Here is a 14,386-nt window from a genome sequence, read left to right as displayed (position 1 = left end):
TTTTATATACGGCATGAAGGGAGGAGGTTCTAACTCTTTAGAGAAACAAAATCTAGAGCGTCATATTAGGATGCTTTCAGTTACAAGTAAATAAAGACCCAATTCAAAGTGGCTTAAAGCAACACTTCTCCAGCTTTTGTGCACATATGAAGCATCTAGGGATCCTATTAAAATGGAGATTCTCACTCAGTAATACTAGGGGAGGGACTGAAATTCTTCATTTTCAAGAAGCTCACAGGTGATGCTGATGCTCCCAGTCCATGGACCACAACTTCAATACCAAGGACTTAAACCACATGGAAATACATAGACTAATCCATCTGGAAACCCAGGATAAAACTGGTCAATAATGTCACCAAGGACCCAAGGCTTGTCTGACCCAAGGCCCTTGCAAACTGCTGTCTTTTAGACCAGATGTGTGTTTCCCAAAATGTCAGCTTCATTCTAAGGTTGAATATCCTCCCTCATCCCACCAATGCTATCATTTGATTCTAAATCCACTGCATCAACTTTTCCTGCTTTTAGAAATCCTGTTATATTGGGACATCTTTAAAATCTTTACCGCATTCTGGGGCACCTGGGTGGCTCAGTCGTTAAGCGTCTGCCTTCAGCTCAGGTCATGATCCCGGGGTCCTGGGATCGAGCCCTGCATCGGGCTCCCTGCTCCACGGGAAGCCTGCTTCTCCCTCTCCCACTCCCCCTGCTTGTGTTCCCTCTCTTGCTGTGTCTCTCTCTGTCAAATAAATAAAACCATTAAAAAAAATAAAAATAAAATAAATAAAATAAAATCTTTACCGCATTCTGCAGAATGGCTTCCTAAGTTCCTTCATCTATTAGAATTTATATTAGAGTATAACTATAAAAATAATTTCAAAATGCTTTATCAACATAAAATGACAAAGAAGTTAATTATTTCAAAATATATAAAATTGTAGCATAATAAGAATAATAACAGTAACGGTATATAGTAGTCTAATAATAAAGTAAGAAATAAATTCATATTGTGGGATATACAAATGAATAAATGAGTGGGTGAAAAAATATGGCCTTTGGTCTTGAATCTATCAATCTTTTCAGGGAAGCAAAACTCATCCCAGGTCAATTTCATGGTACAAAAATTATACCTGAATAAAACTGTTAAAAAACTACACTAAACAAACAAACATACAAACAAAAAACCTTCCCTCTAATAATACAGAGCAAGAACTTGCAGAGAAAACGTCTAAAAATGATGTAGCCACATGTCACAAATTCCAAACATCTGTTCAGTTTAAACAAAAATCAGGATCATATAAATGCAGAAAGCAATACCAAAATGCGGACTGCCTGGTCTGATCCTTAATGCTGCTCTACTTCACAGAACTCCTAGACTCAGGAAATGTAATGTTCTTTTCAAGAGGTACTCTTTGCTAGTAAACAGAAAGCAAAGGTTGGAGTCAACTGTATGGGCTCAATGCTTGCACAAAGTTGTTCCTAAGAAAAACTTGGCAAAAACCTCAGTTATAATTCACTAACAGATGAGACATTTTTAAAAACCATTAATACTAAAGAAATTTGATCATTTTATAGACTGGGCTCACTATTTCATAAGGATCTCATCTTTTATTCAGCATTAACATTATAAAGGAAGAACTATTTCAAAATCAGATCTACAATACATAATATAATTCATTATATAAGACTATCTTCAGATTTAGGTCTATGCTTTTCAACTTGATTTCTAATTGGTACCTAATCCAAGTTACTGCATAAATCTAGCACTACACAAATCTAGTGAAATATAAAAAAAAATTAAATGGTATTATTATTCTCAATAGCCAAGATACAGAAACAATCTAAGAGTTTGCCAACTGATGAATGGATGAAGAAGACATGGGGTGTGTGAATATTATTCAGCCATGAGAAAGAAGGAAATTCTGCCATTTGTGACAACATGGATGAACCTGGAGGACATTGTGCTAAGTGAAATAAGTCAGACAGAGAAAGACAAATACTTTATGATCTTACTTATACATGGAATATTAAAAAAAAAAAGGTTGGATTCATAGAAACTGAGAGTAGAATAGAGGTTAGCAGAAGCGGGAATGGTGGAAATGGGGAAATGTTGGTCAAGAGCACAAGTCTTCAGTTATAAGATAAATAAGTTCTAGGGATCTAACTTCCTACAAAAGGAAAAAGAAGTATCTCTGGCCTCCAAGAATCTGCTTAACCTGATTATTACTTCCCCTCCAACCTAAAAGGTATTTATTTGCCTCACAGAAGAAAAAGTCTGGAAGCAGAGCGTCCAGGGCTGACATCCAATGACACCAACATCCTTAGCACTTCAGTTTATTACATCACGGGCACAAGATAGTTGCTGCTCCTTCAAGGCAAAAAGGGATAAGCATTGAAGGACCATGCCAGAATATCACTTCCCTTTTATCTGTTAAGTAAAAGCTTTCCTAGAAGCTTCCTTCTCCCCACTAAGAAGCCTTCCCTTAAATGTTGAGCAAACTGTATTTTCGAAATAGGCCACACCAATATATTTATCCCATCCCATATGTTCTTTTCATGGTGTGATAGAGATCTCTAAGTGAGAGGTCATGTTCTCTCCCTTTGCCTCTGGGTGGGGACTTGCGATGGTGTCAACCAACACAATACAGCAGAAATGATGCTATGTGACTTCTGAGGCAGGGTCATAAAAAGAATGCAGCTTCCATCTGGGGCTCTCTCCCTTGGGAAACTCTCAGAACCCAGTGAACATGTTAAGACCAAGTATAAATGTTGCAGCTGGGCCCCTGGCAGACACAAGCATTAAATGCCAAACAACATGAGCAAGTCTTCGTAAGATTCCAGCCCCCAGTCTTAGAGTCTTCTAGCTGAGGCCTCAGACATAATGGAGTAGAAATAAGCCATCCCCACTGCCCCTATCTGAATTCCTGACCCATATGAGAAACAATAAATGATAATCACTGTTTTAAGTCACTACATTTTGGAATAATTTATTAAGCAGCAATAAAGAACTAAAACAGATATCATTGGCCAGAACTGGGTTACATGGCTACCTCCTGCTGCCAAATTACCTGGGAAATCAGGGAACATGATTGCCATGAGAACTTTTAGCTAAGTTGGACACGCTGCCACTGAAACACAACCAGGGTTCTAGTAAAAAGTGGAGGATAGAAACAGTACCTGCCACAAACACTTACTTAAAACTTATTTTTTGAAAAGTTAAAAATTCCTTAATTTTTTATCCCTGGTACCACTACCACAATTTACAGGGCAATATACCTGATGTAATGAAAAGAAAAAGAAAAAGACAAAGCTACAACAGATAAAAGACCTCAGGAATGTACATCTAATTGACACTACATTGCATTAATCAATAGCTGCACTTTTTGCAAACTGTGGCTATGACAGTCCTGAACAAGAAGGTTTCCTGTTTAAGCTGCAGTAACTTTTCTGACTATGGATCATCGTTCCTTCTGTGGCAGATTTTTACAGTTCCTCTAATGCATTTAGGACGACTATCTCAAAGTAACCTGCAGCTTTCCTGACAACTCCTCGCTCTCTCCTGCTAAGAACTGTAGCCCTTTTCTTCTGAATTTTTTTTAGAACCTTCTGCTACCATATCCACCACTTCCACCACCAGATCCATAACCACCACCATAGGGACTGCCCGAGCTTCTTCCACCAAAACTGCCCCCCTTCATGGGTCCATAATTTGATTGCTGTTGTCCACTATAATTTCCAAAATCATTACAGTTCCCACCACCACCAGAGTTACCTCCAAAATTTCCTCCTGCATGGTAACCATCGTATCCTCCACCACCACCTCCATATCCGCCTCCTTGGTTTCCATATCCTGGTCCACCACCACCACAGCCTCCTCTACTACTATATCCAGGACCACCACCATAGTTGCCACCATCACCTCCAAATCCATTATATCCACCATCACCTCCTCCATAACTACCTCTGCTGCCACCACCTCCGCCACCATAGCCTCCTCTTCCACCGAAGTTTCCACCACGGCCAGAGTTACCACCACCTCCAAAGTTTCCTCCACGACCCATGAAGTTGCCAGATCCACCTCCACGACCTCTTTGTGATCCAGCAGACTGCATTTCTTGCTTAGAAAGGGCTTTTTTCACTTCACAATTATGCCCATTAATAGTGTGGTATTTCTGAACAACAATTTTATTAACTGTATCATGATCATCAAAAGTTACAAAAGCAAATCCTCTCTTTTTTCCACTCTGCCTGTCTTCCATAACTTCTATGGTTTCAATTTTGCCATACTTTTCAAAGTAGTCTCTCAAATTATATTCTTCTGTGTCTTCTTTAATACCACCAACAAAAATTTTCTTCACTGTTAGATGGGCACCAGACTTTACAGAATCCTCTCTAGAAACAGTTCTCTTTGGTTCCACTACACGCCCATCAACCTTGTGTGGTCGGGCACACATTGCTGCATCCACCTCTTCAACACAAAAGTAAGTCACAAAACCAAAACCCCTGGAACGTTTTATTTGGGGGTCTTTCATCACCAGACAATCTGTAAGTGTACCCCATTTTTCAAAATGTTCTCTTAAACTATCATCTGTAGTTTCAAAGCTCAAACCACCAATAAACAGTTTTCTCAACTGCTCTGGTTCCTTTGGATTATGGCCCTCCTCCCCCCCGCGGCGGCGGCGGCGGCGGCGACGGCCAGAGTCGGGCTGGGGGCGACCCGGCGACGGTTTTACCTCCATTTTGAGACCGGACTCGCCTCTTCCAACTCGAGTTCAATATGGGCTACTTAAAACTTATTATTTCCTATCTTATATCATGTTGATCTTTTCTTAACTATATGTTTTATATCCACTAATAAGATATATAAGAGTCTTGAAAACAAAGACTATTTCATTACAAAATGCTTTCAATGGTGGTTACTCTAAAAATATTACCTATTTAACTTCTGAAGGGAAATATTTAGGTTACACTTTAGAAAGAACTTCTAGGTCCTAGAAACTGTGAGGTTCTGTGCATTATTTCAAAATGCACAGAAAAAATTTTATATTTTTTCCTAGAGTTTTTTTTTCTTCAGAATAATCTCTCTAGGAAAGTGCTGGAGCAACTGAACAAATGAGTAAGCTTTGAAGATCCCTTTTGGTATACAGACAAGTATCAACCAATTCCAGAGTTAAAATGAGTCGGCGCAACGGTATCTGGAAATTCTGCCCAAAACTGGCCAATAAAGGCACTCGCCCGACCCTTTATGTAGAGATAAACATTGGTGTGGGCTAATTAACAACTGCAGGGTACTTTGTAAACATAAAGTGTTAAATATTTATTTTTAAATAATCACATTTATTTATCACTAAATGATAATTTATTCTTGGTATAGCAGGAACCTCACTGTAACTCCCAAAATGACACTAGCCCCTAAGTACTCCAGACCACTCATGATTTTTACTGAGTCAATGCCTCTACTTCTTTAAGCAATAAGAATAATAATATAGAAACCAGACGAAATTGCAATTTAATTTTAAAATAAACCTTAACACTAGTCAGAAGACTTTCCAAAATTTCTATTTTAGCTAACCAGAAGTTAAGTGCATTATCTAAATTTGAAAAACCCTGATTCAACATTCTAACTGAAGCTGAACACAGACACTAATTCGGGTTCAGTTGGTTATGAAGCTGAACACAGAAGCTGAACACAGACACTAATTCGGGTTCAGTTGGTTATGAAAATATCGACTTATACTCACATAGTGCTTCAGATTTTACAGTCCTTTCATAGATATGTAAGTATATATATTCCTATAAAATTACTACATACAAAAGTGCTTTGTGAACCGTAAAAACCTCTATAAAGGTTAGTAATCTAGCAATCTTTATTATTATTCATTTACTAACATTATTAGTAATAATAATATTAAGGCTTATGAAGCAGGAGCTTTTTTTTATCCCCTTCCTACAGATAAGGGATACTAAGGCTCAGAAATGAGAACTGACTGATCCACAATCACATAGCTAGTTGAAATGCATTTGGTTCTGAAAATCACATTTTCTGACTTGAAATTCTAGGTACTTTCACTGCATCATACTGTTTCTATAAAATGTTTACTTTTCAAAGCGTGGTTTCCAGAGACTGGAAGAGAGAGGTAAGAGGAAAGGTCTATAGTTGGACAGAGAACTGTCATTTCCAAGGCTGTAGGGCAGCCCTAGCCCATGTTATTGGACAACCCAGTAAACTAAGCTAAAGATCACAAAGCAAAACAAAAAAAGAGATTCATTCAATATAGTCTGAGAAATGAAACCAATTTTAATAACTTTAAGCTAAGAGCACTAAAAAAACCTTTTCACATTATAACGTTTTTAGTATTTCTTGAAAATATTTCACTTTGGTCCTCATAACTACAAGCATTGCTTTATTCCAGTTCAGGTCAGAGCTGTCCCTCCCTCAAACATATACACTAAAGGTCCTTTGAGTCATGATGCTTATAAAAACTACCTTAAGTTGTAAGTTCCTAGGAACTTTTAATTAAATTCATGAACAGCCAATTTTACTGGACACATCTGGCCATGAAACTAAAATGTCTCCTGTCTAGTCACAGCACGTATTGAGTTTTCATTAAATCTCAAAGCAGAATCTTAGGAGGTTGTCTGTACTTCAGATGTTCCCCCAAGAGAGGTCCAAAATACAATTATTTAGGAATTATTTTCCTAAAACAGCATATTTATCCCAGGACTTAAGCTACAAGGTTGCAATTCCAGCTTGAGAATACAGAAACCCAACAAGTCTTTACCATATTCACTGGCAGATAAAAGGCATTAATTATACTCCTAGTATACATGTATGATTTATATGTAGGTAAAAAAGCAATCAAAGCTGAAAAAGCAATCAAATACTTGCAAGTATGCAAGTCAAAGCACACAGCAGTCAAAGCATAAAGCAAAGTGTGAGACTTTCTATTGAAAAAAGGCTTGGAAGAGAAAATTCTAAGTACTGAACAGCTTTTAGTATAACAATAAAAAGCAAGGGAGCAGAATAATTTTGACTATTTTAAGAAGCAGTGTTCCATTGTAAATAAGAACACGTGTGTTGGAATCAGATCTGAGTTCAAACCCCACCCCTCCCACTTACTAGCTGTGTAATTCTGGGAAAGTTATTTAATCCTTATAAACCTCAATTTCTTCAACTATAAAACAGGAATAATATAACCTATCTCACAAAGTTACTTAAAGTATTAAATGAAAAATGTTTGAAATATACTCACTATGAAACCTGAAACAAAAGTAAATCCTCGATGAAGTATAGTTATTAACAGCCGTTTAAGCTTGTAGATTATTTACATAAACTAGAATTTCAACAACTACTTACTTTTGCTAGTAAACTAATTAACACAAACTCCGAGACACTAAATAAGGTCCTTGATCTTTTTTTTTTTTAAAGATTTTATTTATTTTTTGACAGAGAGAGAGACAGCGAGAGAGGGAACACAAGCACGGAGAGTGGGAGAGGGAGAAGCAGGCTTCCCAAGGAGCAGGGAGCCCGATAGGGGGCTCGATCCCAGGACCCTGGGATCATGACCCGAGCCAAAGGCAGACGCTTAACAATTAAGCCACCCAGGCACCCCAAGGTCCTTGATTTTAAAAGGGACTTCAAAACCCAAACATTTATGATCAAAATTTAATTTTAAAATTTAAATTTAGAATTTAAAGTTAAATTTTAAAAATTTCAAACTATTAATGGTAAGAACAAGAGCCTTTGCTCTCTTTCTAACCCTACACATTTTTCTCTCCTATGACTATCAAGATAGTCTTAGGATTAAAGAGCTACCATTTGATTTAAATGTTTTACTTTTAATAAAAAATCTCCCAGCAAAGACTGAATCAACACTAAGAGAATCAAAACAAATAAGAAAATGTGAAATTGATAAGATTATATCTTTTTCAATATTAAGGATAAACAAAAGGCAAAAAATGCACAGGGAACAAACTGTTCAAGTGAGAAATATCTAATTTTTCATATCTTCTATTTTAAATTATCTCATTTGTATTGGAAGGCAAAACCTTTCAACTATAGCTATTACATATTTACATAGACTATTAAATGTATAGAAAAAAATTTTAAATCTTACAAAGTTAATTAACTGCCTACTTCAATTCTTATAATCAATAACGGAAAACCTTCTAACTGGGGTAAAGTTGTTTTCTGTTTTAAAACTAAAAGTTAAAACTAATAGTTCGAACTCTATTAAAATTATGAACTATCAGAGGAATTAATTTACTAACTTAATAAACTTGTAACAAGGAGAAACTTAGCATGTGTGACTCCATATTCCATCTACTTCCCTCGCTGCTGTGACCTATAGCTTAGGAACTTCTAATTAGCCCTGTTACATAAGCACGTAATCATCGAAGGAATTTTGCTCATGGCTGAGATTTGCAAAAACTGCTTTCTTTTACCTAAAACCTATCTCACTTTAGGAGATAAGGAAGTATGTACAAAAATGACTATGCTATGCTTAAGATTTACAGGAACACATGACCAGATTCCTATACTGAAAGATCAACTGACCAAGGACAAAGAAGTTACATGATCATCCTCCGATGTCTACAGTCACCTTTTAACTCCAACCCCCAATGCTTCTGAGCAGAGAAAGATGTGATCAGAGATATACTTTGAGAAAACTATGTAGCAGTGGTGTGTACCTAAACAGAAAAGAGATAAGCAGACCAATTAAGATATTGCAGTAATAATCCCAGAAAGAAGTAGCAAGTGATATTATTCAGTTATGCAAATGATTTCTTACGGAATCTTTGACAAATCACCTCATTTGTCTGCATCCTTGTTCTCACATGAAAATTAAAGCTTTCCACTCAGCCACCTTAAGATCCTCAACTGGAAAATTTTACAAACACATCAAGGCATTGTGTAACATATGTAAAATAACACTAAAGACTATGACCTGCAACTTGCTCTCATTTCTAACTTTTTCTTAGCAACATAACTTTGGAATTATGCTTGTGCTTTATTGGTTTAATCACTATCTATCTGTCTCCAAAAAGCACTCTCTTTCTGAATAAAAATATACAATAAGGATCAAGATTAGACATCACAGAGGTGTCTGGTTGGCTCACTCAGTAGAGCATGTGACTCTTGATCTTGGAGTTGTGAGTTTGAGCCCTACATTGGATGTAGAGATTACTTAAAAATAAAATCTTAAAAAAAAAAAAGATTAGACATGATAGAGTTTAAATAGAGCCTATGAAGGTCTAGCTACCTACCTTTATTTCTCTCTGTGTAATCTATAGTCCAAAGTAAAGGACAGAGAAGGGCTACAAAGCTACTTACATAACTGCTAGAAGCAGAAAAAGAACAGTGGACAAGATACAGGTTTCCCCCATTATCCAAAAGTACAGCATTCCTATGAAACCTTTCATAACCCAAAAAGGCATAAAGTGAAGAAGCAATTACTATTAATTTATATGGAAAAAGTTTTGAGCATTCCCAGACCCAAAAAATAATCTCTCTTAGGCTTTTCTGATACCTTAGGACACATCTTGCTAACAGATGCACAAAATAAATTGAGATAAAGCACAGATGCCCACAGACACAGTTCAAAGCTCTGGGGGCTTGATGCTGAAATGCTGAGTGTAGTTCGGAGAGAAGGAGCTGGGCAGGGCTGCTCTCCCTGCTCAGATGCACGCAGCCTCTATAAGGGTTCACTGTAAAACAAATGCTGAATGCTATTTTCACTTTTCATCTTTTTTCATAAAAGTGAAAATCCTCTGAAAATATTTCTTTCAGTTAGCAAAAATACAGACTTTCAAAATGTGGAGGATACTTGTACTTCTTTCATTCTCCATTATACAAGAAAGCTATCTGTCTCCCACAATCTACTTATTTATAAAAGCCTTAAGGACAATGTTTTATCTTTATGACCTCATAGTGCCTTGCACAGAGTTCTGTACACAATTGCTGAAGATTGAATTAAAAAGAAAAAGAAGAGTCAGAGATCCAAAGAATAAGTAAGTTAACCAGGCAGTATGAGGGTCCAGCAGTAACAGCATCCATCAAAAAAACAGCTCAAAGAGGGTACAATGTTAACACATGATGTTTCTGTCTGAGAAACTTACAGCTTTGTGAAAAATATTTGGAAGAAAGATAAAATATACCAAGCATCTGGAGTGAGGTAACTACTCAAATTAATAATTAATGGCTACCTTTTACTGAATGTGTCAAACGTTATGCAAAGAACATTACAGACATTATCTCATTTAATCCTCACACCCCCATGAGTCAGATATTATTATCCCTGTTTTTCAAATGGGAAATTAAGAGCTAGAGCTAGGATAAATAACTTACTCAGGGTCATAAAACCAGCAAACAGTGAGGCTATGATTTAAACCAACATCTAACTCCAAAGCCACTCTTAACCACCAGGAACACAGATGATGACACTGAACGTGATGGGAAGTAATCAGGTACTGAATATATTTTGCAAATGTAGCCAGCTAGATTTGTTGAAAGATGATGAGCAGTGTGAGGTAATATCTATATGACCAGACGACTAAATCAGTGAGATCCAATGCTTTAGCAAAAGTAAATCCCCTTCTGGCCACTACTTTCTTTCTCTACATACAACCAATGGCATTTCTCTATGAGCTGCCAGAGCCAATTTATGCATATAAAAGCACCTCAAACCACTCTTTTTTTTAACTTTTTATTTTGAAATAATCTTAGACCCACCAAACAAGTTGCAAAAAGAGAGTTCCTTTATGCCCTTCAACCAGCTTCTCCTAATGTTAACATCTTATACAACCAAGTACAATTATCAAAACCAGTAAGAGTAATGCAATACTAGTCACTAATTTTGCCAGGTTTGAGGAATTACAAACAAAGCTTCCATAAATATTCTTGCACATATCTATTGATGCCCTGTGTGTTAGGGGTCCCCAGGACTACTTTCTGGGAGATGATTCACTGAAAGGACTCACAGGTCTCAGAAAAGCTGTTACACTCAGTGATGGCTAATTACAGCAAAAGAATACAGACTGAAATAAGCAAAGAGAAAAGGAGAACAAGCAAAGTCCAGTAGAAACCAGGCACAAGCTTCCAGGTGTCATCCCACAGTGGAGTTGCACGGACGTGTTTAATTCTCCCAGCCACGATGTATGACAACACATGCCAAGTGATGTCAACGAGGAAAGCTTGCCCAAGCCCTGGTGCCCAGAGGTTTTACTGGGGGTCAGTCACAAGGCATCCAAGACCTGCATGACTAACCACAGCTTTCAGATTCCAGTCTCCAGAGCAAAAATAGGTGTTCACCATAAATCAAATTGTTTACATTAACTGTCTGATCCAACTGGTACTGTGTAGTCCAAGGCCTCAGGCATACAAAAACACTCTTTTTAGAAAGAATATTCCAAGAGCTCAGAATCTGTCTCCCAGGAGCGAGCCAAGAGCCAATCTTGAAGACAGGCCTTTCTCAGGAACATGCTGGGTTTGGGCAACCCACACCAGCTGAGTTAATCATTTCCTACACAACCTGTGAGTACATTTCTGGGCTCTCATTCATTTTAACAATGACATAATATTGTATTATCTGGATGTACCACCACTAATTTGGCCAATTACCTACTTATTAACCTTCAAGCTATTTCTAGCTTTTGGCTCCTCTCAACAATAAAAACAAATTTTTAGAAATTATAAAGAGCTACACAAAAGAAAATATAATTTTCTGGAATTATTGTCACTGACTGATAAATAAAGGTTTAGTCTAGAGCATGAGTTTCAGTCACCTGAATGAATAAAGGGTAGCTTTAAGAATAACCTGATTTCAAATGTGAGTAAGCAAACAGAAGGCACTTACGGAAAAGAAAAAAGTTGTAAAGGACTTTTCTCATCTCCTAGAAGTCCTATGGTGTTTGCTTTCAGTAGTTAATAGGAAAGTAATCAAAGTAAACCAAAAATCACATGATTTCTAGAAAGCATACAATAACATTAAACAACAGCAAAATATACCTGTAGAGTTTTGATAACTTTTTTATATACATCTAGAGTTTAGGATTCCTATTTTACAATCAGAGTAATTTCATCAGGCTTTCACCATAAATGCAAATACTGAATTTTTATGTTAATGATAAGAATAAATGTCAAAATTAGAGGTACATATACTCTCCTCTATCCTACAAGTCATAAACATACTATTCCAATTTTGTAACTAATAAACCTCAATTATTTTAAATGTATTGGCTTAGTTTCCTATTTTTTAATTTTTTAAGCTTTTATTTAAATTCCAGTTATATTAATATATAGTGTAATGTTAGTTTCAAGTGTATGATTTAGTGATTCAGTACTTCCATACAGCATACTTTTTAAGTTTTTAATATTTATTAATATCTAAGATAAGGTATAATCCTACAAGATTAAACCTACTTTGCATGATGGGACAGCTAAAGGTAAAAGGAAAGAAGTCCTGGCCCATATGAAGTTTACCATTAAACTGAGAAAAAAAAGAATATATTTTTATGCTTTTGTGAAATAATAATAAAAAGTTTAACCTTATATATGCCTCACTTAAAAACAGAAACAAGTAATTTCCACTATTAATGGTTTTAAACATTTATGTCTTTAAAATAAGAAAATAGGGGCACCTGGGTGGCTCAGTCGGTTGAGCATCTGCCTTCCTCAGGTCATGATCCCAGGGTCCTGGGATCGAGCCCCACATCGGGCTCCCTGCTCAGCGGGGAGTCTGCTTCTCCCTCTCCCTCTGCCCCTTCCCCCTGCTTGTGAGCTCTCTCTCACAAAGAAATAAATAAAATCTTAAAAAAATAAAATATAAAATAACAAATATACATATTTCCATTCATTTTTCTGTAAATAGCTTTAAATGTTTAATGAACATTAATATTTCAAAAGAAACCTTGTTATACAATAAATTAGAGCAATGCATATTCTCAAAACACACATAATCAAGAACATAGATGACTACAACAGAAAAACTGTTTATAATCACATCTCAGGAAAATAATTTGGATTTTAACAACTTTCAATAAAAATAAGACTATCCTCCTTAGTTTGTTTAGAGAGTATACCCAAATTTTTCTTGATATACCACTTTTCTAAATACCATTAACTGGTACTAGTTCCCATATACTAGAAAATATTTATACAATATCAAGAAATGAAGGTAGAACTAGAGGGGAAAGAGACAAAAAACTTCAATGCTACTCATATACCAACAACTGAAATTAATTCGTTGAATTCTCTGAGACAGTAAAAATTTAGACCTTAGCATTGCGTGCATTTTTTTGCATCTGGGTTGGCTTGTTCAAAAATACAAATTTGAAGCATTTTTGAAGAAGCATCTTGAAGGTTAAAGTCCTTTTATCTAAGCAATGTATTTTTATTCCCCTTTATTCAAATGGTTTATAAAACTCTAAGATTGAAAGCAAAGCAAATTAACAAAAAAACAAAGCTAATGTGGCATACTATAAAGGCCAATATAAAAAACAGGGCAAACAGTAGTAAACATAAAAAATTCAAATTACGTTTAAAAAGATACAGCAAAATTTTCAAATGGATGGAAACTATATCTATATGTAGTAAGTATATTTTCATAAGCCTTAATTATAACTTTTTTTAACTTTTCAGGTCCCCTCACAATACCCTTAAAATTAGGTCCATCTTACTTAGGCAAAGGTACATGTTCTAGTAACCCAAACTATTACTACTTATCACCATTTAACCAATTACTTTCCTTATTCAGCTTGAGAGAGAAAACTTTACTTTCAGCTCCTCTTTACACATGTTGAAGTTAATATACAACTCTGTGTTATTATTTCGGGGTCCCATATACGCTTTTTTTTTTAAGATTTTATTTATTTATTTGACAGAGAGAGACACAGCGAGAAAGGGAACACAAGCCGGGGGAGAGGGAGAGGAAGAGGGAGAAGCAGGCCTCCCACTGAGCAGGGAGCCCGCTGCGGGGCTCGATCCCAGGACCCTGGGGTCATGACCTGAGCCAAAGGCAGATGCTTAACAACTGAGCCACCCAGGCGCCCCCCATATACGCTTTTTTAAAAAATTGAGATATAACTGACATTGTATTAGTTTCAGGTGTACAATATGATTCAGCAATTGTAATTTTATTAGCTGTTACTTCCTAAATATTACTTGTCCGCAGTATGAGGCCCTGGAAATCAGAGAAATAGAAGACACAATCCTGTCTTTAAGAGGTTTACACTTCATCATCATTCTGTAGGTCTCTGGAAAAAAACATAATCCTACAGTAGAAAAAAATCCCAGAACCAGCATCTAAAAAGATCTTGCATTTTACTCACTATCTGTCCTCTCCTGTGCTAAGTATCCTTGAACAAGTCAGGTCACTACTCAGCCTCAGTGTCA

General features: G+C 36.3%; 2 protein-coding genes and 1 long non-coding RNA gene across 10 annotated transcripts in view; 1 reads left to right on the top strand and 2 right to left on the bottom strand.

The window, feature by feature from the left end:
• The window catches only part of RAD51B (RAD51 paralog B), a 630,999-nt gene that overhangs the window by 563,994 nt on the left and 52,619 nt on the right, over positions 1-14,386 (bottom strand). The window lies entirely within an intron of this gene.
• On the bottom strand, positions 3,217-4,771 carry LOC112822264 (heterogeneous nuclear ribonucleoprotein A3-like). Of its 2 annotated transcripts, XM_073895407.1 has the most exons (2): positions 4,728-4,771; positions 3,217-4,652 (listed from the first exon to the last, which is right to left on the bottom strand). In XM_073895407.1, exons 1-2 carry the CDS (start codon positions 4,731-4,733, stop codon positions 3,591-3,593), a joined length of 1,068 nt encoding a protein of 355 aa, XP_073751508.1. In that variant the 5' UTR covers positions 4,734-4,771; the 3' UTR covers positions 3,217-3,590. The 2 variants fall into 2 exon arrangements, with proteins under 2 accessions (XP_073751508.1, XP_073751507.1); XM_073895406.1 differs by having other exon boundaries at positions 3,217-4,733.
• LOC141373266 (uncharacterized) overlaps positions 9,963-14,386 on the top strand; it is a 51,400-nt gene continuing 46,976 nt past the window's right edge. For 2 of the 3 annotated variants that reach the window (XR_012379047.1, XR_012379048.1), the window contains exons 1-2: positions 9,963-10,169; positions 13,634-13,681. This is a non-coding gene — a long non-coding RNA (uncharacterized lncRNA). Of the gene's footprint in view, positions 10,170-11,392; positions 11,528-13,633; positions 13,682-14,386 lie in introns of all 3 variants that reach the window. The other variant, XR_012379049.1, reaches the window with a different exon arrangement.

This window comes from Callorhinus ursinus, unplaced genomic scaffold (assembly GCF_003265705.2).
Source record: "Callorhinus ursinus isolate GAN/ISIS: 27379988/994484 unplaced genomic scaffold, GSC_fseal_2.0 scaffold8, whole genome shotgun sequence".
NCBI lineage: Eukaryota > Metazoa > Chordata > Mammalia > Carnivora > Otariidae > Callorhinus > Callorhinus ursinus.
This window is presented reverse-complemented; position numbering and strand designations above follow the sequence as displayed.

Bases quoted from the DNA above. Each gene is read 5' to 3' on its own strand.
- LOC112822264 (XM_073895406.1), bottom strand. From the start codon at position 4,733: ATGGAGGTAAAACCGTCGCCGGGTCGCCCCCAGCCCGACTCTGGCCGT.